Source organism: Colletotrichum abscissum (genome assembly GCF_030869225.1).
Source record: "Colletotrichum abscissum strain IMI 504890 chromosome Unknown Scaffold_76.1, whole genome shotgun sequence".
Lineage (NCBI taxonomy): Eukaryota > Fungi > Ascomycota > Sordariomycetes > Glomerellales > Glomerellaceae > Colletotrichum > Colletotrichum abscissum.
The window spans coordinates 34,698-59,873 of NW_026850521.1; the positions used below are offsets into that span (position 1 = coordinate 34,698).

The following is a 25,176-nucleotide window of genomic DNA, read 5'->3' on the forward strand; positions in this document are numbered from 1 at the left end:
GAGTCGTTCCAAACGAGTGGATAGCCGCAATAATACCACACTGTCTTAGCCCTTCCGGGATATTTCGCGCTTCCGCGAAAAACAACGATGCTGTGCTGGTACGCAATCCGGCATGTTCGTTCGGCTCTGCCCTTCTGATCCCAGCTTCTGGAATCTGGCACGCGATGCACCCCTACCAGCCTACCAGTAACCTAGTCGTGGAACACGGGTGTGTGTGCGCGCGCGCGCGAGATCACCTCGCCAGACGAAATCACGTTCGCGAGGGACCTGACTTATGCAGACTGAGTGTACGGAGTACGGAGTACAGATAGTTGGTTTGAGTTACAGAAGTTGCAGCACACGTCCGATGAACTGGGGTTATTGCGACAACGAGACCAGCTCAAACCTGTTTCCGGTCTTACCGCGAGCTACGCGCGCGTATCTTACCGCGAAGCTCCCCGAGCTTTCCGTGACGAGAGTGAGTATCGAATGTCCAGAGCCAACCACGACCTGTGTGATGCGTCACACCAAACTTACATCGGTGATTTGGCGACAGCGGCTTCTGTGACTGGAATGAGATGATGAATGAGAGGCAGTGCAGTACTTCGTACAGTGCAATATGGAGACAGCGCAGGCGCATATCAGGGCTAAAGAGGAACCCTACCCTGTCTCGCCGCAAGATTGGCTTCACACCCCGTTGCGAGGCTCAAATTTGATCAACTTCGGAAATGTTACGTCTCGAGACCGCGGGCATGGATATCCCTTCAAAGAGCTTTCAGCCCGCAATGTGCCAGAGCCAAGGGAAGCAACGTCGGGACTGGAATAGCGTACCTCCTTGATTCGAGACGAACGGGCAACGCTCATCTCATCGGACCTTGTTCGCGACATTCGCAGGGAGTATGAACTCGACCGGATGTAACGTCGAGCTGGGAACATGGCCATGCTATCTGGAGGCATTCCCCTGGTTTTCAAGCTTTCATTTACTCGTCGCTTCCAGAGCCGACGCGCGAAACAAGCACCGTGCTGGGCAGGTAGGTTGCGGCATAGTTGCAGGCTCTGGGCAAAAAAGAGGGGATAGAGTCTATTGTTATGCCCTTGATAAGATGGCATCGCCAGCACGCCTTTACGAATACTACTAATGTACATCACCGACCCAAAGCTCCGTTATTCGGAGTGGATGCGATGATGATGATGGTGTTTGACGGCAAGCAAATCTATCCAATTGGTACCAAGACACTTGCCCCCCAGCAGACCTCCAAGGTTTATCAAGGCCCCTCTGTACCAACCAACCGCTTTGGAATAGCTAAGACAGAAAAGTTTGGCGGTCTTTGACGGCGCTACGTTTCGTTCCGTGTTAGTCGTCACAAAGTTTCGACCAATTCGGGGTCCTGGGCTAAAAGAGCCTAAGAGAGGGGCCGGCGAATGTGGGAGACGCAATAATATCAATCACGCGCCCAAATTCTAACATTGCGTCGTGGGAAGTTGCGAGATGAACCCCCACCGAAGGGCCGAAGTTCACGGTTGATAATGATGAGACAAGTGAGACATCTGCAACGACGACAGGAATGGGGGTATCGTTAATTACGATGATCAACTGCCGTCAACGCCTGAACCCAGCCAGGCCAGAGCGCATGTAAGGTGGGATATTGTTTGGGTTGCTGGGCAGATATTACACTGGCATGCTGTTGGTAGCCGAAAGCTGCATTCCGCCACCATTCAGAGTTTCCAAGCGGCATGTAAGTGTGTTGCTGAATGCTTCAGAACACGAACAAGTTCGGTGCTCTACAAGACCAACTCCAGAGCTTGGTAGCCCTCGTCGCTTTGCCAGGTTTTACCCCTTCGTCCAAGCCACCAAAAGCATATATGATGGTAAGATTTCGTTCGACATCGACAGGTCACATCTAATAACACACAGCGCGCGTTCAGAGAGAGAGACAGAGAGGATTGAATGCCTGTTCCCTGCCCGTCTTCACTGTCCGGCCCGTCCCTAGTAATTTGGCTTCCAAACTAGTCAGCAGCAGCGCACATCCAATAGAACCGAACCGCCCACTGGCATGAATTGGCGCGGTATCGTTAGTGCTGTGACGGCTCTACTTCTTCTTTGGTTCCCTGACAGGCCGCAGACGCACGCACGAAAAGAAGGAAGAAGAAATTTGAAAGGTGATACTTTTGGAGTGCGCCGACGATCGTGTGGATGGTGCTTCCCTGGCCAAAGACGATCGATGTCGTCTCAAATCTCGCCAACTGGCAAATGAGTTGAGGGGACAGCTACACACGCATCTAATCCTCTTTCTCTTCAGTCATTCTTTCATCCACCCCCTTAGCAAACAAGGGTAGAGGGCCAAAAAGAGAGAGAATGCTACCCTGACGAAGCAGGTTAGGTATGTGATGGCACAAGGCAGGGCGGGTAGGCACGGCGAAGTAAGGTAGGGGAGGGAGGGGGAGCGGAAGCGGATAGCGGATAATACGTGATGTGAGGATGGCATGCATCTTGCAGCTGCAACTAATAAACGGTTGCTTCACACGGGCCGTGGTTCATGCGCCCAACCCTCTCTCTCACAGAGTCTCAACCGACTTCGACCTCTTCCTGCCCCGTACTCCGTTACCCCCTGCCTGGCTGGCTTTGCTGGACAGACCAGACCAAGCTCGGAAACGAAGTTGTCGATAGGTAACGGGAGAGAGAAAGAGGAGAGGCACAGACGCGCGTGATGATCAATGACACGGGCTTTTTTTTTGGCCAGCGGGTGACCCGTGTGCCCGCCTCGTGCAGGTTGCTGCTCGTTATGCAGCAAGCCGTTTGGGGAGAGAAAAGAGGCAAGGTGCTTGCTTGGGTTTGCTTGAAGCCTACCTGGTTTGGGGGCTGCCTGGCTGGATGAGTGATGCGCGCCTAATAAGAGCTTCGCCATTTCATTAACATTGGCAGCTCCAACGCCAACGTTACTGTCACTGGTGAGTAGCTTGCGACGTCAGGGCGACGGAGCTCTTAACCGATACGACTCTGGAGGCATTCGTGACGAGGAACACCCTTTCTCTCGCACGATGCTCATCACTCCCGGAGCCAGCGCGCCAATCAACCTCTCACTCCAAGGTCAGGCGATTGTATGGACAGCAAACAAAGTATCTTGACAACAAGATGCGCGCAGTTACTGTTTTCGTAAGGCTACATATACATGTCATCGATGGTTCTTTTTTGGTTACTCCCGCCTGAACCCGCATCCGCACCCGAATGAACAGCTGCACGATTCATGAGAGCGCGAAATCCCTCCCCATGAACCGTGAACGAGCCCTCGTTACAACCCCACCCCTCGTTCGGGAAATTTGCAAGAAGGAGACGCTGCTAACTCCCCCCGGGTTGCGGGCGATCATTGATGTCTGATCACCCCCTAAAAAGCCCTTGATGATGATGAAAACATTTCAATCGGGGAGGGGGCCGCACTGCATAGCATACTTACCTACATGAACGGCTACCCCATGAATGATGGAAACTTGTTGGCCTGGACTGGCCCATGAACTACTCACCTCAAGGCTCAAGGTCCCTCCTCGGCCCTCCTGGGTGCGGTACCATTGGATTGATACGAAAACCTGGACAATGTCCATCCATTCCCCTCCCGTTTCTTCGTATTCAAATACATCTAGAGCGGGTCATCCTTTTTTGTTTCGGTCCCTCTCGCGTTGGTCATCTTCCATTTGTTCCTCCAATCTTCGATGAGCGTAGCGGGTTTCGCTTGACAGACGTGACAGCTACAAGCTGCTTTGACCCCCTTCTGGAGGGGTTCGCAACGGAGCCAAGGTGAGGTTAGAGGCTCGTAGCCAAGCCCGAGGAAGTAAAGAATAAGGGGAAACCGTTACGCGCAGGCCAGTTTCGGCACGTGAATTGAACGGCTTGTTTGCAAACACTTCTTGGGACCAACGTTCGGATGAAAAAAAAAATGGCGAGAGACATCACTTGCACAAGTGACGAAACCGCGTTTGGGGGCGCGGCCAGACAGGCGGCCCTCGGCTCACTTACTCACTCACAGGCACACAGCTCACTCACTCATTCGCACAAGGTCTCATTCACTCACTCACTCACTCAACTTTCGGCCGCGACGGGCCAGGGTCACGGGGGCGCGGACGATCTGGCACATCTCACTCACCACAAGTTTGTTTCCGCGGCACCGCCGTCCCGGAACATGCACCCAATGCTTCCCCGGGCCCCCGGAACTGGGTGTTGGGGGGCCTGCAAGCAAACATTTCGTCTTGCATCAACAACAACCTCTTAGCCTTGCGAATTCAACACCAGTCACAACTCTGTTGGTGCAAGGGTTTCTTCTTCTTTTTTTTTTGCTAATGAATCTCATTGTGTTGGTCGATCATGAACTTACGCTATGTACGAAATCACAAAGTTACAACGACATGATACAAAGTTTCCAAACCAACGAGATCGCCCTCGGCGGGCAACGATCATCCATCCGGAACCGAACAAACTACAGATACAGGGTTGACAAGCGTCGCTCGCTCCTTGGCTTTTTTGTGTTTGTTTTCTGCCCACTTGGCAATGATGAGCTGCATCAGGAGATTTTCTGCTGAGATCTGCCGGTCAAATTTTCTTTGAAGTTTTATTGAAACATCTTCTTACCCTTGTCCGCTTTTTGCATCTTATTTCTTTTGGCCTGTTTTCTCTCCTTACGGAAATTTCCTAGGTCACTTTAGGCTACCAATTTCTTCCACACGGGATATTCCGTCTCCCATTTTCAGTTATCATGGGAGGCCTCGAGATGGGCAAGTCTGTCGACCTGTGTGGTTTTCCATTCTTCGATGCAAATGTGTGCGTGTGTTGTATGCGTGTGCACTTGTGGACTTTGATCAATCTTGTGTTCGTTCCTCAAGACACAAAATCGCGGGACTGAGGCTAAGCGGCCCGTCTTCCGCGTATTTACTCGACTATTCGGGTAATACGAACGCCTGGCTCCGTGGTTCTTCTCGGGGTGGGCAAGATGCTTCATCCCAGGGGAAAAGGCCAGATAACAAAATTCCAAGCGGAACGGCGGGATATCCCCAGCGAGTTGTCATTGATAAAAGCTGGCTCTTTACAGAGTTGGTAATAGAATGACTCCGCTGACGCTGTCGTGACGTCTGCCTCTCTTATTACTTCTCCAAAAAGACGCTTTCTTCTCACCCGGGCGGAGTGTCTGCGGAGTGACGAACCGAACCGAGAAAAAAACGTGGTGCGGTCGGGTTTCCTTCGGGTAAATGTTGAGCGAAACGACTCGTTTACGCAGACAGCATTCCCGGGTTTACTATCTGTACAAGGATATAGCTAAACCTCCCCATCGCGAAATCCCTCACTCTTGAATCTCCAGTAGTATCAAGTATAGGACAGAGTGACAATCCGACCAAAACAACGTTTCTTTGGATCGAGTTTGCCGGGCGATATTACACAAAAGTTCACTCTGTACAACCAAACAGAATGGCACCTCTTCAGACATGGACGGTCGATAAGCCGTACCTCAACATCCACTGCGGCCTGGGCGAAGGACCATACTACGAAAGGGCGGCCAACATCCTCCGCTTCGTCGACATCAAGAAGAAGAGGGTCCACTTTGTCAACCTCGAGCAAGGGCCCGAGTCCCTGCGGACGGTGCAGCTCGACGTGCCCGTCGGCGTGACGGCCGACGTCGAGGGGGTCGACCCGGCCGACAAGATCCTGGTCGGCCTCAAGTACGGCATCGCCGTGCTCGACGTCCGGTCGGGCGAGTACGAGTACGTCGCCAAGCTGCACGACCGGCACAATGAGAGGCTGCGGTCCAACGACGGCGCCGTCGACCCGAACGGACGGTTTTGGCTTGGTACCATGACGGATTTCGGGCTGGGTGATTTCCAGGTTGAAGGTATGTTACGAATACTCTCTCATTCGGCGGGGGACGTGACATGAACCCTTGTCACACCGCATCTCTCACTCACCTCACAGCCCCCGTCGTCATGACAACACAAACCTCTTCACCGCAAGCACACTCCCGAAAAAACCAACATGCACCAGAAGAAACCTTGTAAGAAGAACATGAACTCACTCATCGGGGTCACCGACCCCCTCCCCCCTTAGGCGCACTGCACCGCTTCGACGGAAAGTCGGGCAACGAGCAAGTCCTCCAGGATATCCTGATCCCCAACTCGGTGGGATGGTCCCCGGACAACAAGACAATGTACTTTACGCACTCCACCGACCGTAAAGTCTACGCGTGGGACTACTCTGTCGCCGACGGCGGCGCGCTCTCCAACAAGCGCGTCTTCTACAGCCACGACGGTAAAGGCGAGCCCGACGGCTTCCGCGTCGACACGGAGGGCAACCTGTGGCACGCCGTCTACGGCGAGGGTCGCGTGCTCAAGATCTCGCCCCAGGGTCGGCTCCTTGGCGAGGTGCGCGTGCCGACGCTGGCGACGAGCTGCGTGCAGTTTGTCGGGACCGAGCTCTTCATCACGACGGCGCAGCTTGGCGAGGACGAGGGGACCGAGGAGCAGAGGGAGCTTGGGGGCGCGTTGTTCCGCGTCGATGTTGGCGCCAGGGGTCTGGAGCCGTTTGAGTTTAAGCTCTGATGGAGGGGGTTCCCGGGGAGGGGGAGATGGATCCGGGCTTTGGATTGAGGGTTCAACGTGAGTTTGGGGTAAAGTAGCGCGTATCGTGGTTGAGGTCGTGGTCTCGTTTCATGGGTTCATGGCCGCGATTCCCACGGATGGGGTCTGATGAGCATGGGGGCATGTGTCACGTAGCTGCATCAGATACGAAGCGCGTCCTTCACGATACCCTCACAATGGAACACGAGCTATGGTACTTCGGGGGGGCCTGGAAAAATGAATGGCTAGGGTTTCTGAGTCCAGACTCCAAAGGAAACTAGGTAGGCAAGAGGGTGATAGTGGGATGCGTTGATGACGGCAATGAAGCATACGACACCGCTCTTTCTCTCCCGGCCTCCCTCTCTTCGTCGCCGTGCTTACCCGCGTCTCGCTATCGATTGCTAAAGACTCATGCTACCTTGATATCGTGACATTTCAATGGCCAGGTTTCTCACGGACGTGGACGACGATAGCTTGCTTCATTAGGACTGGAAGCAGAATGCGTTGTCGATGGCACCGGGTCCGAGGCCTAAACACCCTGTCTAACCTGCGCTTCTTGCGCTTCACGATAATATCTTTTGGCGGTTTGCCTAGGAAAGAGCCCTTTGACTCATGTTTGTTGCCAATTGAGTTGGTGATATGCACTCCGTATTGTATATAGAACTGCAGCATGCAGCAGGTTCGCCTCACTTTTACACCGTTCAGGTCCATTCATATACGGAGGGTGGGAAGAAGCAGGGGAGATGCAACTGGCTTTTTTCTTTTTGCTTTTGGGCACCAATGCTTCTCGCAAAGTCTCAGCTCCTTGCTGCGTTTGCACTGCATGCCCAACTGGTCATACCCCATTGCATTCCATCGCGGGACGTATGGCAGCGGCGAAGGGAAGAGGTGCAGCTAGTGACGTCCGACATCGCTAGTGTATATGCAGAAAGGCAAAGGCCATGTATGTAGCCCGCGGAGGGGGAACATGGCCCAGCCTAACCCAACGAACCTGGCGGTCTTGTATACGCCCACCACACCCACACCTGTCGTCCGTCGTCGCCTATCTGCTGCATCTGCAACATCGACGTGGCAGGCTGGTCGCGGGTCATGTACACATACATACAAGACCCGTGCGGACCAGGTACCGCCGTCCGGCCGGGTGTTTCTCCCTCTCTTACGCTCTTGCTTTCTCGCAGTCCCGGTTTTCTGAGATCGGAGAATTAAAGTGGCTCCCCAAAGGAACGAACGACCGGGGGCTGCCGCATCGTGCAGTAGATCGGAGCCCGAGCCGCCATGTCATCCCATTCCCATGCTAGACTGCCAGGGGAAGGGAAAAATCGAATTGCGGGATTGTGTCTCTTGGGTTTAACCTGGGCCTAGTCTAGCCCTTCCAGCCGGCCCCCAGGACCCCTGGTCTCCCGGCGATGAGCCCCGGATCCATGGTTTGCCGCCGCCGCCGCCGCCGCCGTCGCCGTGCCGTCCCACCGCTGGTTTTTCCAGCCCGCTACTTGAGTGCATACATGCGTACCGGGAATAGATCCTTGGGAAAGCCGTTCTGCAGCTCCGTCTTGACAAGGCGCAGACCCGCTTGCTGAAAGAGGGCGCGGAACTTGTCATCCACCCTGTTTTGCGTTTGCCATGCGTCAGTGTCCTGTGTATGTATGTGTATGTACATGTATTATGCAGGTGTCTTGCATGCGCCGCAGACCATCCAGTTACGTGGGCCATTGAGAGTAAACTGATGACCGCTACTGAGGCAAGGTTTCCAACAACATGACGGGCTGTGGTGGGAGAGCTTGGCGACAATAGACCAGGGTAGGAAGTCGGGGAGGAAGATGATAGGTTTGAAGGCGAACTCACCTCGTCACACTGCTGTCAACATCGTCGAATAGATCGACACCGCTAGTGCTCAAGTTTTCCTTGACGACGATGAGACCATCATTGGGGGCAACAACGGCCTTACAACGGCGCATGTAGACTACAAGCTGGTCGTCGGTGAGGTGGCCGAGACACCACTGGTTCCAAATGAGGTCGTAGGCGGTGCCATCAAGTGGCTTCCACTCCTCGAGACCAATGTTGAAGACGGATCCCACGCCAGACTTTTCCTGTAGAGCGGCGGTGAACTTCGCAATGGGTTCGACGATGTCAACTTGTTCAGCTACATCGAGAAGGAAACCCTCTGTGATGCGGCCGATGCTGGGGGTTGGGGGTTAGCAAGGGTCTGCATGACACGGAGACTTGAACCGGGGAGACAGGGATGTTGCAGCAAGTATCCGTACACCACGGTGAGAGGTTCCGACATGAGATGCAAAAAGTAAGACAAGGGTTGAAGAAACGGGTCAGGAGAGGCAAATCATTAGCTCGGCCCGCTCGTGCAGTGTTGCGGTTGCGGTGGGTAAGGGTAGACAGAGAGTGAAAGTGAGACAGAGTATGGAGTAAATTGAGCATGAGCAACTGCAGAAGGAGGCAAAGAAAGAAAGAAAAAAAAAAGGTTGGGAGGCGGTGAGTTGAGATAGCGGTGAGGGACGCCAGGGGGCGTGTACGGATATGAAGTTTGCGAGGTCGACTTTTGAAAATCAAACGCAAGCCATGTCCAATGTACGGGTACACCGGACGGAAGAGAAGAAAGTCGCAAGAAAAACTCACCCGGCCCCGCCTTCCAGAGCGCGGCTCACCGTCCGCAGACCGCTCTTCGAGCCAATGCCCAGTTTGGCGAGAAAGTTGCGCGAGCCCTGCAGGTCGACCTTGCTGATGTAGGGGAAACCGCCCAGCATACCGTTCACGTCGGCATCGATGCCCTGCCAGTAAGAACGGCCATCGGCGGCGCTGATCTTGGCGTCTGGCGGCGGTGTGGCTGTATGTTCTGCTGTTCCTGTTCCTGCTGGTGCTGAAGCTGCGGCAGCTTCTTCGTCACCGGGCATTGTGATGCAACGCGGGCAGCGACACGCAACCTCACTTGCTCGTCTTCAGCAGGTGTGTGTATGTGTGGTTGATGATGTGTGTGGCTCGTTGGCAGACAGCGTGGTAGTGAAGAAACGATCGGAGGTTGCTTGGCTGTGTCACATTGTTGAAGAATATGTGCACTGCATCACAGCAACAATGGTTGACGTGGATGCGAAGATGGAGATGACTCGGGTTTGTGCATCTTTACTGGATTAGAAAGAGTGACGTGCGTCTAGATGCATATAGACAGCTAATAGTACGCTAAAGCACAAGTATTGTTTAAACACACTTGAGAAAGCTCCTACCATGTGAGATAAGATAAGAGAGCACCGATAAGCCGATTAGATTGGGAGAGACATGGAAGTCTGGGCAGGCAGATAAGGAACCTAGAAAGTCGTCATCAATCACGCGAAAAGAAGCTCTCCAATCTAAGGTTAACCTCCCAACTCTATCATGACGGACTGCACCGGGCCCTTCGTTGCCCACTGCGCGCAATTAAGTTGCCATGAGAATGCTTGCCGGAATTTCTGCACTAGAAGAGTTTCTTTTGCCTTATGGTTCTTATATCCATCTGAACCTCCAGCCAACTTAAGTTAATCTCAGCTCCTGCAGCTGTCAGCCTCTCCCGGAACCCTACGGAACACCAGCGCGGAGCATAATCTCACTTCGATATCACGACGTGCCAAAATGACGACCTCGTCTGATGGCCCGTCGATTGCCAGGTCAGCCAGTGCTGTCTGGAAGACTCACTTCCCTTTCATATTCAGTCTGCATTGTGGCACCGCCTGCGCCCGAACGCACACCTCTATGTGAACGACACTTTGCAGGATCGTTCGGCCGTTATGCGCATCAATTTCCAGGCAGCGGGACGTTGGAGGATTCGAAGGGACGATTTCGACTACATATTCCAGACGGTCTCTGTCTTCTCAACTCCTGGAACCAGTCAGGTGACTGTGCTTTTCCATTCGGAAATAATTGCGACGAAGCGGGAACTGTTTTGCCTATTAGCCGGCCACCGACAGCAAAAGTCGCCGTACTCAGCCACACAAGTCCATGCCGTCCTCGTTCTCAATTGCCTCATGGGCGTTGTCAAACTGACTGGCTTCATCAACGGACGAGGTGGTTTTCCTGAAATGGACTCTCGAATGAAAATAGTTTGTCGTCCCGGTGGGATCGATGGGATTTCCTGTTGGGATTCGGCTGCGACGATGCTCACCTCGTCTCCCAGAGTCCCCACGACTCCGGCAAAACTTGTCTCTGAAGTGAGCGGCTCATGTCTAAAACTTCCAAAATCGGAACCCGAGGGACCGCAGTGTGGCCTGTGTCTCGAGTTGCAAACGATTATTTCCAAATACCTACCAACTGATCTGCGATGGAACCAGGAATCCGGGGATGCCAAGAGTTGTAACCAATATGCAACCGATATCAGGCGCGAGAAAGATTATGGAACAAAGGATCTGCAGATTCCTTGGAGGACATCGTTTCCTCAACCTCCAAGGCCTCACCCTGGACGCCTCGGCCATGGCCGGTGCCTTTGTCGACCTCTCTTGACCTGTCGACATTGACATCATGTGATACTCCAAGAAAACACAGCCCAGTCGAGGTTGTGCGTGGTGCGGTCCAGGCTTTTTTGAGGCAAGGGGCCTTTCTGGGCTGAACGCAAAGCCCAGCCGTAACCAGGCACGCCAGGTTTCTCCTACACACTACCACGCTTCTGATACTAGCCCGGGGCCCGAACGTCCAAGATTGGATCCCCTTTTCTTCCCCGCGGGGGCGGAACCTGCGGATCGCGTGAGGCGACGTTCGATTGCCTGTCTAGATCACTGGTTCGGTATTTCGGCAGCCTTGTGGCTGCATCTACTCGTTGAAGCTGTACGGCTCTTCGGCTTTTAAGCGCCGTGTCAAAAAGCTTGACTGACAACGGCCACCGACGACGGCATACTGCACCCGCGCCGCGTAAGTCTATTCCCTCGCATCACGGGTTTCCTTGAATTTTTCCTCGGTGAACACGATATCCGGAGCTGAACCAAAGTTCAAGGACAAGGGGCTGTCAGATTTACAGTTCTATGCTTCTTTCTTATTCCGTCACCAGGCCCTAGTCATTTGTCAATTGCGCATATCAGCAGTTCTCGAGAACGTCAAGAAATGCGCGCAATCCCCCCCTGGGACGTTTAATCCGCCAGCCTATCGAATCTTGTCGTTTTCGGATTGAGTCGTGGGCAACCATGCAACGAATGGTGTCGAGAAGACGACGAGCAGGGTGGGACGAAGCGAAGCGGTTTGAGGCGGTTTGACCTTGCTGTGTTCTGCAGCGACGGCCCAACCACAGCATCTTTCAACCACCAAAAGGGGATCAGGGGGATTGAACAAAGTTTGCTGCCTTCAAACATGAAAAAACGCGAAGAGAGGATCAGAAGAGGGGCACGAGCCAGGCAGATCACCCGTGGTCGTGGTTAATCGTGTGGATGTCTCTCCGGATCCCCAATGCTTATTCCTGAGACTGGCCAGGGGCGACCTTTGAGTTCCGAATCAAGCATGAATAACCTTACAAAGTCTGTGGGTGGCCCTGGTTCGCGCTGCATGATACGAAAAGGGTGTGGGACTGAAGACTTCGGACGAGGGAACAGAGTTTCGGTTGCCTCGAGCACCTTACCCTTTCTGAAGGTCTGGATGTAAAGGACTTGGGACGACGATGGACCGAGTCCCGAAACGACTCTCTGCGGTTGGCCTGACTCAACGGCTGTTGCTATTCTCATTACGATGCAGATGAGGATATCGACAAATCGTCTCTTGATCCATGAGTGGTGGCTCAGCGCCCAGCACATTGACATCTGTCCTGCTAGAGTGGTTTCAGGCACCCTCGGTCACAATGTCTCGACATGTTCCGCCTCACGCCACTCACAGTCGTATTGGGGCCACCTGATTTGGGACGAAGGACGAGTGAGTACATAAAGATCTGACCAGTTCCGCGTCGTTTGAATTTTCTTTTGATTTGGTTCGACGGCAGGCCTCACAGTATCAAATTTAATACAGACATTCCCTTGGAAACAGTTGCTTCGGTTCAACATTCATCACAGAATCATCTAATATTTCATCAACTTCGGTTCACTTCAGTCCATCAAAATGAAGTTCCTTACATTCGGATTCCTTCTCGCCTCGACGATCGTTAGCGTCAGCAGTGCTCCCACAGATATCGATAGCAGGGCTGTCAGGTAGGTCCAGGAGCATCACTCGTGTTGTATCGAGAAAGCCGACTAACAACACTTTCAGTTATCAAAACAACTATGACCAACACTTGGAGGACCGCGAGGAGCGCAAGGAGGCTCGCGACATCTCCATTCCCTCGTTCGCCGGCGTCGAGACCACCAGCGGTGTGGTCGCCGACATCGAGGTTGAGGAGAACGCCGTCCCTCTGAGGGCCCGCCAGCTTCTCAAGAAGAAGAAGGGCAAGAAGGGCAAGAAGGCTAAGAAGGCCAAGAAGGCGAAGAAGGCCGCGAAGAAGGCAAAGGCTGCTGCCCCCGCGAAGGCCAAGGGCAAGGCCGCGACCCCCGCCGCCGGTGCTGCGAAGAAGAAGGCCGCTACTCCTGCTGCTCCCGCCGCCGGTGGTGCTGCTGCCAAGGGCAAAGGCGCTGCTGCTCCTGCTGCTCCCGCCGGTGGTGCTGCTGCTAAGGGCAAGGGCAACGCTCCCCCCGCGGCTGCTCCTCCTGCTGCTGCTCCTCCTGCCGCTGCTCCTCCTGCCGCTGCTCCCAAGGCTCCCGCGGCTGCACCTCCCGCCGCTGCCCCCAAGCCTCCTGCTGCCGCGCCCGCCGCCAACCCTCCGGCCGCTGCTCCCAACGGCGCCGCGAAGCCCATCACTCCCGCTCAGCCGGCTGCCGTTGCACCTGCCCCTGTCGCTCCTGCGATCCCCGCGGGCAAGAACAACGGCAACTGAGTTACGTCTCAGCAGATGGTTGTGGAGGTTGGAGGTTAATGGATAGAGAAAATCAGCACTGGTGCTGGTTGCTTGATTCGGTTCACGAGGTTTACGACAATGCGCAGTTATGGCGATTTCACAAGGCCAAACAGATGTGGTGACAAAAGAGTTTAGCCGCATAGGACGTGGGCAAATCTCCTTCCCTTTGGAACCCTTCCTCCATCTCAGTGGTGGTCGAGTCCGTGGGCTTTCGTCCCTGACGGCCTCAAGAAGGCAGCCTAGGAGCTGTCATTGAGACGTCTGGATGAGTTAGGGGTTTGAGACCGGAGTGCGGAAGTACATACATAGCCACAACGAGCAATCCAAGCGTCAGACGTTTATTCCCATCTTCGTGTTTGTCTCTGTCCCTTAGTCGCAGTGAGTTGCGAGTGTTCGCCGCTCTCTACACAGTGATCTCGGATAGGTCGATGCGTATACATTTGTGAGACGAGATAACTTGGCGCTATGATGTCCGCGGCCTCCTCTTCACCAAGGAATCCCTTTTCTCGTTTCATGAATTGGACCCATGGAAACATGTTTCACTCTGGTCCCTGCCAACCACCACACCAACTTCTTCAAACCCACAGACATGCAGGTCATGTTATACCCATGTGCACGCTGTGGCCGTCTCAACTTCTCTCCTGCTTGCTTCCCCCTCCTCCCCCCTCCCCCCCTTCGGTTCGTTACATCTTTACTTACCAGTGTCACCATCCAAGGCCAAGTTTACGAGCGACGGGACCCGATCTCTCCGGCGACCTGATCAACAGATTGAATGCAACCCTCTCTCATGAGATTTTCCGAGTGGCTGAACCGAGATGTGTTAATGTAGCTCTGCACGATTCTTTACCCTCCTTTGGCAGCTACCTCGCCATCTGTGTAGAATTAGTCGAATATCTTAGCCAACACTCCCGACTCAAGTCCGAGAGCTCCGGCCGCTCCATCCGGTCGCACCGGACACCGACGACCAATAAAGATCTCACTCCCACGATTCGGGCTTTACGTCAAATGAAGCTTTCCCTGTCTGAGTCCACAGCCCCTCGAGGCAAGCCCACTTTTTCCTTCCTTTGTTGCGCTCTTCTCTCTTTCGTTCTTTTTTCCCCCTATCCCCACCGAATTAGCTATTTGCGTCCCCGTTTTGCCGCACGCACATTGAGGAAAATTTCAACGACCTAATCCACCATAAAGCCCACAACAACCCTCGCATGAAAGGAATAAGAGCAGATTCTGCTTGTGACCCTCCCATCAACGGGTATCCATCCCTTCGACTCCATCGAGTCGTTAAATGGCCGGTTGGCCCAATGGCAAGGCGTCTGACTACGATTCTGTAACAAGAACGTGTAATCAGGAGATTCTGGGTTCGACCCCCAGGCTGGTCAAATCTTTTGCCTCTGGGCGTATTCTACACATCAGCAGCCTAGTTGGTGATTTTTCCTTTTGTTTCCCTTCCATTTTGGCCGAATATGCCGAGTGTGTCTCTTCTTGCACACTCGAACGCCACCTACTTAGTCAGGTGAGCGGCAACTGAGCTCCGGTTGGGTGGCCGTGTAACGTGAAACAAGTCCCGAGTCTGTCGTAGGCAAGCAGAAACCCGGTCGCACTTACTGGCAACCTGTCTCTCCGTCGAGGGATTCGTTGACAGTGGAAAGGTGATCAATTTGATGATTGCAATCATTCGCAACGAACCGTAGGACGTTGACGAAAAACTCTCTGCCCACGAATGCAAAGATTTAGGGATAAGCTTAAACTGGGTGACAGAACTCAAGCGTGACGCGAACGAGAAGTTTGTTGTGGCGATGCTTTTAGCTACTGAGGGCCCTCGTCCCCTGTAGAAGCTCAGGCTTTTGCTCTGCAGTTTGTCAATCTGAGCTTGTTCAGAGAGGAAGACGTCATGATCATGAGTCGTCACCGGATCACGCGATAGAGTCGTTTTGAGTTTGTGCTTTTTGAGTTCGTTGTCGTCATCAGTAGGGACTTGGCTTCGTCGAAGATTGCTCAGGAGGCGAGAGAGTCTCTCAGAATCGCGGTCAACGATGTATTCTCAAAAGAATATGGTCTGCTTTCAACTCCATCCCTTCAATCGTATCATGCACACCTCTTGCCGTAAGGCATCGCCGCTCTCCTAAAGATTCCATGAACCTATGGCTCTTGGGCCATGTCGGAAGACTTCTCTTGCTTCTCCCCTCTATCAGGGATCCCTCGACGACTTGCAAAAGCTTATTCGCAACGGGCGTTGTGGCAAATTCTCCCTCCCCAATTACAGAGTCACACTTGGAATACAATCTGGCTCATGTGTCTGTTTGTTCATTAATCATGACTTGCGTTCGAAGTCTTGTAGAACAGACGAGCCGTCATCGAATAGCCTTTCCATTAGCCCAACTGTCAAGTTTCTCGAGGTTAGGTTTTCTCTGCTTCTTCTGCACACTGTCAGTCAATATGTCTTTTAGGATTAGTTGAGCACGTATTGTCTTGAGATCACAAACCCCGAAGGACCATGGCCCCCTTCTATGCAATTTAGTCAGCCCTTTGCCCGTGTAGTCGGTGGAGGAAGGAGAGCCTCATTATTCGACATTACATATCGATGCCTCTCCTTTGCATGATTTGTTAAACTCAAGATATCAGAAGAGATTAGCCAGGTGGAGAAAAATCGACTAATCAATCGATCCCATCCACATCAATCAACTCTAGGCTTCATTTACACACCAACGATCAAGCAAACACACTGTATGTAATAAGGCGTGATGCACCAAGACATACTATTGGATCGCCCCACTGGGTTCCGACTAGGCTTGGAAATGCATGTGTAGTCGGCATGTATGCAATCAGTGGCACATACATTAAGAAGGAAGTTATCCGTCAGGTGTTGATGGATTCATTGTTAAGCTGATGGGTCAAATGCTTCGGAGCAAAAAGGTTGCTCCTGGTGAGGATCGAACTCACGACCTCCGCATTTCTCACATTGATGATGTAATTATAAGAACGGCGCCTTCACCACTTGGCTACAGGGGCTTTCTTAACTTCCGACAAAATCTGGCTTATGTACTCTTGCTCAACCCCCGAAGCTCGGTCCGGCACCACGCGACGGTGCGGCGCAGCAACTGCCCATACATCCACATACACAAAGCACAGCCCGCAAAAGCATCCAATGCAACTCCGATTTTCATCACAAAGAGCGCTGTCCTCGAATTCGTCGATATGCTCTGTTCCAACGCGGCAATGTGCACTGTTAGTGCAGTACATTGCTGCAGTGCACCACATCTATTAGAGACTTTGATTGGGTGATGTGGTCTTTTGGTGGGGTCCGGATGACAGGTTGCTGGTGAGGGGGAGAACAGATCGGAGATTGGGAGTCAGATACCTTTAAAGTGCCCTGCAGTCGTTCCGCCCTCTTCTCAATGGGACACAAAATATGTCCGCGGCGCCAGGCTCAAATGCTCCAGCAAGTGCAAGACGAGTTGAGCGCGAGACGACCGGCAAAATTCGAAGCGGATGCATGTATTGAGATGGATATTTACTCTGAGCCTCTCCCTCAATTATTTGGCTTTCTTCTGAGAACATGTTCCATTGCACCTCTGCATTCTGACTGGCATACATATAGAAAGGATCAAACAAGGCGAAAGGCAGCTGTGAGGCACCTTGGTCCTTCAATACTGCTACCGTCGCCGCGAGCGCCGTCCCGGCAAGTGGGGCGCCCGGAGTCCGGAGGACGCTAAGTATTACCGGAGGCGAGCGATCCCGATGACTCTGGCCGGGACATCAGCACGTACCCGCTGGAGAGTCTAAGGGTAGATAACTCAGCGCCGTAATGTTTCTCCCGTCTTCCTATTTGGATGCATCGTCATATAGCTGATTTTCTCAACCTTTGAACGCCTGCGACTGCGAGCAAATTTCCCCGTTCACCTAGTACCTCATCCTCGTCAGCAAGCTTCTTCTATGAGACCCATCCTTCTTCCTATCCTCCGCTCTGTGCCCGCCTAGAACAGATACTTTCAAACACCCTCTTTTATTCTCCTAGACCTGCTTCTGATTAGCAGCTGACTCCATGATCTTGATGATTAGGCCCAAATCATCGCCAGCAGTTCGGACATAGATTGGACTAAATAAGAACGACTTCTGAGAGATCTCAGGCACAAGGCGACAGAGTAAAGACAAATTGTGGAACGGAATCTTTCAATCGTATCAGCAGATAACTAGGAAAATTCTTGAGAAATAATAAATCCAGAATTCCATCAAGCCAGACATCAGCCAGACAAAACCAGGAAACATGGGAACCCAGCAACAGGAATGCTTACATACATCGAGAGGCGTGAGTTGAGCCTTTATACGTTCAAACACGACACCGCATATGATTGTGCGATTGAATTCATCAGAGGTCGCCTGTGAATATAATCTAGGTCTTTCTACCTTACCGTACATGCCGCTAGAGATATCCCACCTTGAATCCAGTCTTCATCCGCTTACTCCGAATCAGACGAAAGGAGACGAGGAAATGGTCGATACCACAAAATTTAAGTCGTTTTTGGACCCCAAATTGCAGAGAAAGATTGAATTTTCAACGTACCGTCTCTGGGAATCGCCCACTGGACCTTTCGAACATATCAACTGCAGCTTTATATAGGTACACAGGGCAATACAACATGAAGCAAGAAAAAAGCAAGAAAAAAGCAAGAAAAAAGCAAAGGCTACCAAGATCGAGGGGCAAAAGGGGGCAGGCTGAGATGAAGAAAATTAAAGCCAAGTGCCTACTGGAAGCATAAGCCAGTCTAGTAAAATTGCCGATTGCCTTGTTCGAAATCACTTTCACCTCGTCTCCCCCAACGTCACACTCCAGCCTCACACGCTTCGTCCTCACTACTTCACATCTCGTACCCACCTTTTCACGTTTATCAACAGCCTCACTTCATACCTCAACACGTGACTTGGGATCATTAAGCCTAATCGTGTATATTCCGACTCACCTCTTCACAATAGCTGTTGACCATGATTTGTTCTTATAGAAATTCAACCTCTGGCTGTGTTCACCAGCCCTAACCTACCCATCGCTCCTTCCTCAGAAGAGATTGACAGACTCACGGCAGGTTCGACCTTTCCCCCCCACTGTCCCCCGAGCAACCTCTCTTCTTCCTCTTGACAACTTTCCCCAGAGCGGTCGATGATCTTTTCCACACGCTTACCTCTCTCTCCCCTCGCCATTCACTAGGCAATATCGTCAAAAGAAGCCATTGGCTTCACGTCTTGGCCTCTGAATCAGGTATATATACTCACTCATGCAAGTCAGTGAAGAGCCGTACATCTAACTCAGCACCAGGCTTACAATAGAATCTCATTGTTCATGACCTAGCTTCAGCAATCTTCTTTGACAGTCTTTGCTCATTTTCACTGAGCAGACTCGCCTACCCTTCGCAAGCACAATACCAGCAGCAGACAAAGCAGTCACAATGGATCACTTCGCCGAAGAGGAGAAGTTTGTTGATATCATCGACTACAAGAAGATGATAGTCAATCGCATTCCCGCGACCGTCTCGGACACTTACCGCAGCACACTCATCAAGACTATCGATTATTTCATCGACACTCCCGACCCTTCCAACTGCACTCTCTTTTGGAAGGTCAATGCGGAATATGTCTCTAATGTTGAGCCTCCCTCGCACTTCGTCATTGCACTCTGTCTCGCTTCGCCCTCGCTTGCTCTCGAGGGTCAAGCTCTTGAGTTCCAGAAGGACTTCTACGCCAAAAACCCCGATGTGGCTCACCACTTGAATGATTGGACCGTCCAAGGCCTCATCAATCACCACAACAAGAAGATCCTCTCTGGAGACATCACTGGCGATTATGTCCACAACATTGACGGCACCCCTTGGAACCCCGAGGCTATTGTCGTCAGCCACCCTAGCCACAAGCGCCCAGCCTCTGCCGTCGAGGATATGGTGCCTGGTCCATCGTCCAAGAGAAGACACTTGGCTCAGGAGGCGACCACGTCGCTCCCCTTCTTTGAGAACAAGGACACTCCCCGTCTCAACTTCCTTGCCCAGGCACAAGAGGTCCCTAAGGACTTGCGTCCCATCCTCCCTCCCATGCCCGAAGCCCCCAGAAGCCCGTCCATCGGTGATCTTTTGGAACTCCCCCTTCCGGATCGCCCTATCTCGCCCAATATCTTCCTCAACCCTATCCCGGGTATGAAGGGGGATGAGGAGCGCCTCGACAACGGCTCTCTCTTCAATAATCCTGCCAGAGTCACTGATATGCCCATGCCAGGCATGAGTGAGGACAACGAGCACCTTGGCAACGTCTCTCTCTATGGCAACCCAGCCAACTTCCCTATTGTGAACTATCGCAACCCTTTCAGTCCTACTCGCGAGCCTTCCACCTTCCTCGCCAACGACGACTATGGTTACGGAGACTATGGCATGGCCTCAGCTGGCTACAACCCCGGCGGCCCTGCTGGCTTCTGCAACGACCAGGAGGCTTCCTTGCCTGTCGGCTTATCTGATGGCCCCTCTGACAACGACAACAATCCTGTCGCCTATGGCGCTCCTGAGGCTCCCATGACCATCTACAGTACTCCCTCCGCCGCCAACCTGCCGACCGATGCGCCCATCCCCGCGCCCCTGGCTGACATTCAGGAATCCACTGTTCATGAGAACGGTGATCAGGCCTCTGCTGTTCAGGATTCCGCCGCTCAAGCTTCCACAGCTCAAGCCCCTCCCATCAACCCCTGGATCGCAGCAGAGCAAGCCTCCGCCTCGCGCATCGCCCGCCTCACCACCCTCATCGCCCAGAAGCAAGCCGAGGCCCAGGACAAGATGAAGCACGCCGACGCCCTCCGCGCCGAGCACGCCGGCCTGGTCAGTCCCTTGCCCCTCATCACCGACGCGCCCCGCGGCGCCTACGTCACCTCCGCCGAAGGCGACGCCCTCCGCAAGTTCGTCATGGAGGCCCACGACTTTGAGGCCCGCGCCCAAAAGTTCTATAGCGAGGCCATTTCGGCCATGTTTGAGGCTTCCCGTCTCGAGAAGGAGCGCTACGAGGAGAGCGTCAACGCCGGCAACAAGCGTGTTGAGCGCATGCAGACGCTTGTCTACAAGATGGCTGGCTTCGCTAGAGATGCGCAGGGCCTGGCGCTTGGTGCCCGTCCCGGCGAGGCACCTCAACTTCCGGGTGGAGTCAAGGACGTTGGCGATATCGTCAGTCGGATGGCGCAGCTGAAGCAGGCCTCGGAGTATCTCGTTCAGCAGATTCATCTCGTCGAGAAGGATTTCCGGCAGTACCAGGAGTACCGCCAGTTCATGCGACAGATGCAGTAATCGTACATGCTTCCAGGGTATCGGGTTCTGGGGGTTTGCTATACCCGTTGAACCGGGACATATTGGTGGCCACTTCTTTCTTCTTTGCTGACCGACCGCATTTCTCATACTGAGTGCATCCACGATGAACGACAATGAGAGATGAAGAAGGTTTTGGCTTTCAGGAGTTAACGGAGGGTTTTGGGTGATGGAACCCTTGAGATGCCCCCTATGCTTTGGCTTCTTTGCTCTGGCTTGTTTGTAACCAAGATACCCATCAGGAAATGCCCAAGAATCTCGGAGGAATGAGCAAGGATGCAAATCCATGTGAACAATGGCTTTGAGTTTGAGCTCACGAGAACAAGGACATCAAAATACACATTGAGAACAATAAAACCATGAATCAAACTGAAGAACCCCCAAAGTGAATGAAGGTGGCCACCCAGAACAATCAGGATCACTAATTAAGATGAAATGACTCTCTAAGTGACGGTAGAAGTCATAATAACAGGAGTTGGTCAAAGCAATGGGAGACTTCAGGTGATGGTCAATTGCCATTCTGTATTATGGTATAATCAATGATGGTAGGTAGTAAGTACCTCAGGGTGAGTAGTATCGATCGCTCTATCAATATCGATGGTGTAAGCTCCCAGTAATCCTCAACGCCTCTTTGGTGAAAAAGTCCAAATAAATGAGAGACCATGTTTAAAAAACAAAAGTCAAACCAGAAACGAGTAATTCCAACTTTTAAATCTCCCCCCTCCTCTCAGTAAACGCTTCGCTCCCCATTGTATTATGCATTACACACGTTGTTTAAGCACAACTGCTACTCCAACTCGTCTGGCAACCCACAGCGGCATAACAAGCCGGGTTCGTGACAAACAGGAGCTTACTGCTAGCGCAGACGTTGAGCACCGTACAGCAGAAGCCGTCACCACATTTGGCATTGGCAGCCGAACCACAGGCCGCGCCGATGGTGCTGACCGTCTTGACGGTGGATGCTGCCGCGGATGTGGCCGCGGGGGTTGCGGCGGTAGTACCGGACCCGGAAGAGGTATCTGTGAAAATTTAACCTAATTAGCCAAAAACAAATTCGTATTAGCAAGGTCATATAAGCCAAAATATGTAATTCTACTCACCACAGGTACCGTATCCAGACTGGCATCCCGTGCCGCAGAAAGCAGACGTGCTACCGCAGTATCCGTACGCCGAGCAGCAGTTGCCAAACGTCGAGCCCGCGCATGTCGACCCGCCGTTCGTGGAGCCGCAGTTGCCGTTGAGCGAGACGGCGACGTTGGCGCCCGTGCCGGAGCACTTGCCGAAGCCGGACTGGCAGCCCGTGTCGCAGTGAGCGGTGGTGTTACCGCAGTAGTTGTAGGGGGAGCAGCAGTCGCCAAAGTTGGAGCCGAGGCAGTTGTAGCCGTTTGTGCCGGCGCACTCGCCGTTCTTGGAGATGTTTGTGTTTGTCGCGGCGGCGGCGTTGGCGGTCGTGCTGCCGCCTGCGACACCGGAGGAGGCCGGGGTCGCTGCGGAGGAGGAGCCTGCGGCGGCGCCTGAGCTCGAAGCGGCGGTCGTGCCGTTGCAGGAGCCGTAGCCTGGTTGGCAGCCCGTGCCGCAGTGGGCATCGGTGGTACCGCAGTAGTTGTAGACGGAGCAGCATGTGCCGAAGGTGCTTCCCGTGCAGGACTTGCCGGCCGCGGCACCGCATGAGCCGTCGGTGGAGACGAGCGAGGTGCTGGGGAGGACGGCGGAGGCGGAGGACGTGCCGCTAGCGGAGGCTGAGCCGGAGCTGCTGGCCGCACCGGAAGAGCTGGCGCCGCTCGAAGAGGAGCTGCCGGAAGCGGATGATGTGCTGTTGCAGGTGCCGAAGGCGGACTGGCAGCCTGTTCCGCAGTGTGCGGCGGTGCTACCGCAGTAGTTGTAGACGGAGCAGCAGTTACCGAAGGTCGAGCCGAAGCACTGCTTTCCGCTGGCGGCGCCGCAGTCGCCGCCGGTGGAAACGGGAAGCGTCGAGGTGGACGAGGCGGCGGAGCTGGAGGCGGACGCTGTGCCGGTGCCTGAGGAAGAACCTGAGGACGAGCGAGTGTTAGACGACGATGATGATCCGCTGCGAGTGGACGAGCTGGAGGTGCCGGTACGAGATGAACTGCTGCTAGTACCCGTGCGAGACGAGCTGCTGCTGGTACCAGTGCGAGAGCTGGAGCTCGACGTGCCGGTGCGAGAAGAGCTGCCGCTGCTGCTGGTGCCGCTGCGGGTGGACGAGGAAGAGGTCCTACCTGATGAGGTGCCACTGCTCGAAGAAGAAGTAGTGTTGGATGCTGAGCTTCCGCAGGTGCCGTACTTGGACTGGCAGCTCGTGCCGCAATAGACGGAGGTGGAACCGCACCATCCGGCGCCGGAGCAGCAGTTACCGTAGGCGGAGCCCTGGCAGGTGAAGCCGACAGTGGAACCGCACTGGCCGTTGGTGGAGACGGCTGTCGAAGTGGAGGTCGCGGACGAGGTGCGGGTGGACGAAGATGTCTTGGTCGAGCTGGACGAGCTGGAGGTGCTGGAGCAGACCTTTGAGCTGACCGGGGTGATCTTGAAGTTGTAGGCCGGGACGGCGCCGCGGTACCAGTTCTCTGGGGGGTCGCCGAGGCAGGTGCCGACGGTGACGGCGTTCCAGCCGTTGGCGACGACGGAGTCGAGGATGTGGTTCGTCAGGGTCGTGGCGATGTACTGGTGGATGTCGTGCTCGATGTGTAGGTAGCTGCCGTTGCAAGGCGTGCGGGCCAGCATGGCCTGGTCCCAGAGGTTCACGCTGAATTGAATCTGGTCGGCGGGGGTGTGGAGGTAACCCTGGGTGTCGAGATCGAAGTAGGTGATGTGGTAGCCCAGGTCGGCCATCTGTCCCTGGCACTCGGCTCCGCAGATGGAGTAAGGCGGGCGCATGTAGGTAGGGAAGAAGCCGAGGATGTCCATGAAGGCGATCTCATTGTAGACCATCTGGTTCTTGCGCTGGGCAAGCGTCATCTGATCCAGGTTCTCGTGGGACCATGTGTGGCTAGCAACCTGATGACCATCTGCAATCATTCGCTGAAAGAGGTCAGAATAGGTGAATCATGAAAAAATTAAGCTGAGAGGCTTACTGTGATGACATCGCGGTAGTTGACATTGATCATGCCCTTACCAATATTGTTACCCGTGATGAACCAAGTAGCGACGGCACCATGAGCCTTGAAGGCATCCAACATGGCAGCGGTGTAGATGTAAGGGCCATCATCATATGTGATGGCGACATCACCCTGGTTGACGCATGCGTAGATGCCAACGCCACCATAGGGAACATCACCGTTCTTTGGCCTTGCGTAGTTTGAAGTATCCGGACCATTAGGCTTCTCGTTGCCGTCACATGCAGGACCATAGTTGATCTGGCAATCCGGGGACGCGCAGTACTCCTCAGACTGACCACACCATCTAGTTGCGTTGTTAGTCAAGAACCAAAAGTGAGGCAGTTGCAACATACCCAGATGCGGAACAGCAGTATCCATCCGCACACCTGCCATATGTTCCTCCACACTGCGAGTTGTCTCCCAACGGAATTGATGACGTCTGGCGAGGGCTGAGTTTCACGCGGTCCGCGCGTGGCTTGTTGGCTACCGTCGGCGGGTTCCAGGGCTCAAAAGCATTCCGTCTCTGTCTCAACTCATCTACATCGCGAAGACGAGGCAATACCATGTTGGGGTGAGGAACTTCATCCTCATCGTGAGCATGAGCTGCTTGTAGCCCTGCAAGGGTAGCTAGTACAACAGGAGTCCAACGCATGATGACTCAAGTTGTTACTGAAAAAATGGAAAAGAAAGATATTACTAAGAGACCCGGTGATTTAGGTTGATGTAAGTCGTAAGAGTCGACTGCTCTTCAAAAGATTGTCTTCAAGGAAAACAAACAAACTCGGAGAAAACAACCTAAGAGATAAATGAGTGCTCTTAGGCTTTCTTTATTAGGATACTGAAGCACCTTGATAGAGGGATACCGAGAAAGAATAAACATCATGAGGAACCCGTGCGGTACCCAGTGTTATATACAGGGGAGACGAAAGACCGGGGGGAGGCGTTCATGTTCGATGTCGCAGTAGAAAACGGCAGCAGTGACATTCTCCATGAGAGACTTCTCGCATAGCCCAGATTTGGCGATGACCGCAAAAAGACACACACCAACACCACTTACACGCCCGCGCCCCACACCCCTCCCATCCCCAATCCCCATCCGACGGGGAGGACCGAGCAATACCACAATGGAAATTGGAGGATCGCGAGGGCTAGCTTGGGAGCAGGTCTACCGGGTACGGGAAAGTTAGCGTGGCGTCGAAAGGGACCCTCCCCTCCAAGCTCGCGCCGTCCGGGACGGGTAGCAAAGAGAACCACATCATGGATTCAATGGAATCGGTAAGAATGGGCAAAGAAAGAG

The 25,176-nt window shown here is 53.5% G+C and overlaps 7 protein-coding genes across 7 annotated transcripts; 5 read left to right on the forward strand and 2 right to left on the reverse strand.

Moving 5' to 3' along the window:
- Window positions 1–5,428: 5,428 nt before the first annotated feature.
- On the forward strand, window positions 5,429–6,552 carry CABS01_15891 (SMP-30/Gluconolaconase/LRE-like region; the record flags this gene model as incomplete). The annotated part of the gene is made up of 2 exons (XM_060549224.1): window positions 5,429–5,849; window positions 6,062–6,552. The coding sequence occupies 2 exons, from the start codon at window positions 5,429–5,431 to the stop codon at window positions 6,550–6,552; spliced, it is 912 nt and encodes a 303-aa protein (XP_060390836.1).
- Window positions 6,553–7,511: 959 nt separating this feature from the next.
- Window positions 7,512–7,868, forward strand: CABS01_15892 (uncharacterized protein; the record flags this gene model as incomplete). Its single annotated transcript, XM_060549225.1, has 1 exon — window positions 7,512–7,868. One exon carries the CDS (start codon window positions 7,512–7,514, stop codon window positions 7,866–7,868), a length of 357 nt encoding a protein of 118 aa, XP_060390837.1.
- Window positions 7,869–8,056: 188 nt separating this feature from the next.
- CABS01_15893 (uncharacterized protein) lies at window positions 8,057–9,473 on the reverse strand (the record flags this gene model as incomplete). Its single annotated transcript, XM_060549226.1, has 3 exons — window positions 8,057–8,174; window positions 8,413–8,748; window positions 9,199–9,473. The coding sequence occupies 3 exons, from the start codon at window positions 9,471–9,473 to the stop codon at window positions 8,057–8,059; spliced, it is 729 nt and encodes a 242-aa protein (XP_060390838.1).
- Window positions 9,474–12,618: 3,145 nt separating this feature from the next.
- On the forward strand, window positions 12,619–13,426 carry CABS01_15894 (uncharacterized protein; the record flags this gene model as incomplete). The annotated part of the gene is made up of 2 exons (XM_060549227.1): window positions 12,619–12,707; window positions 12,766–13,426. The coding sequence occupies 2 exons, from the start codon at window positions 12,619–12,621 to the stop codon at window positions 13,424–13,426; spliced, it is 750 nt and encodes a 249-aa protein (XP_060390839.1).
- A 630-nt stretch (window positions 13,427–14,056) lies between these two features.
- Window positions 14,057–14,620, forward strand: CABS01_15895 (uncharacterized protein; the record flags this gene model as incomplete). Its single annotated transcript, XM_060549228.1, has 1 exon — window positions 14,057–14,620. One exon carries the CDS (start codon window positions 14,057–14,059, stop codon window positions 14,618–14,620), a length of 564 nt encoding a protein of 187 aa, XP_060390840.1.
- Window positions 14,621–18,882: 4,262 nt separating this feature from the next.
- CABS01_15896 (uncharacterized protein) lies at window positions 18,883–20,748 on the forward strand (the record flags this gene model as incomplete). The annotated part of the gene is made up of 1 exon (XM_060549229.1): window positions 18,883–20,748. One exon carries the CDS (start codon window positions 18,883–18,885, stop codon window positions 20,746–20,748), a length of 1,866 nt encoding a protein of 621 aa, XP_060390841.1.
- A 792-nt stretch (window positions 20,749–21,540) lies between these two features.
- CABS01_15897 (chitin recognition protein) lies at window positions 21,541–24,531 on the reverse strand (the record flags this gene model as incomplete). Its single annotated transcript, XM_060549230.1, has 4 exons — window positions 21,541–21,785; window positions 21,867–23,802; window positions 23,856–24,183; window positions 24,233–24,531. 4 exons carry the CDS (start codon window positions 24,529–24,531, stop codon window positions 21,541–21,543), a joined length of 2,808 nt encoding a protein of 935 aa, XP_060390842.1.
- Between the last annotated feature and the right edge of the window lie 645 nt (window positions 24,532–25,176).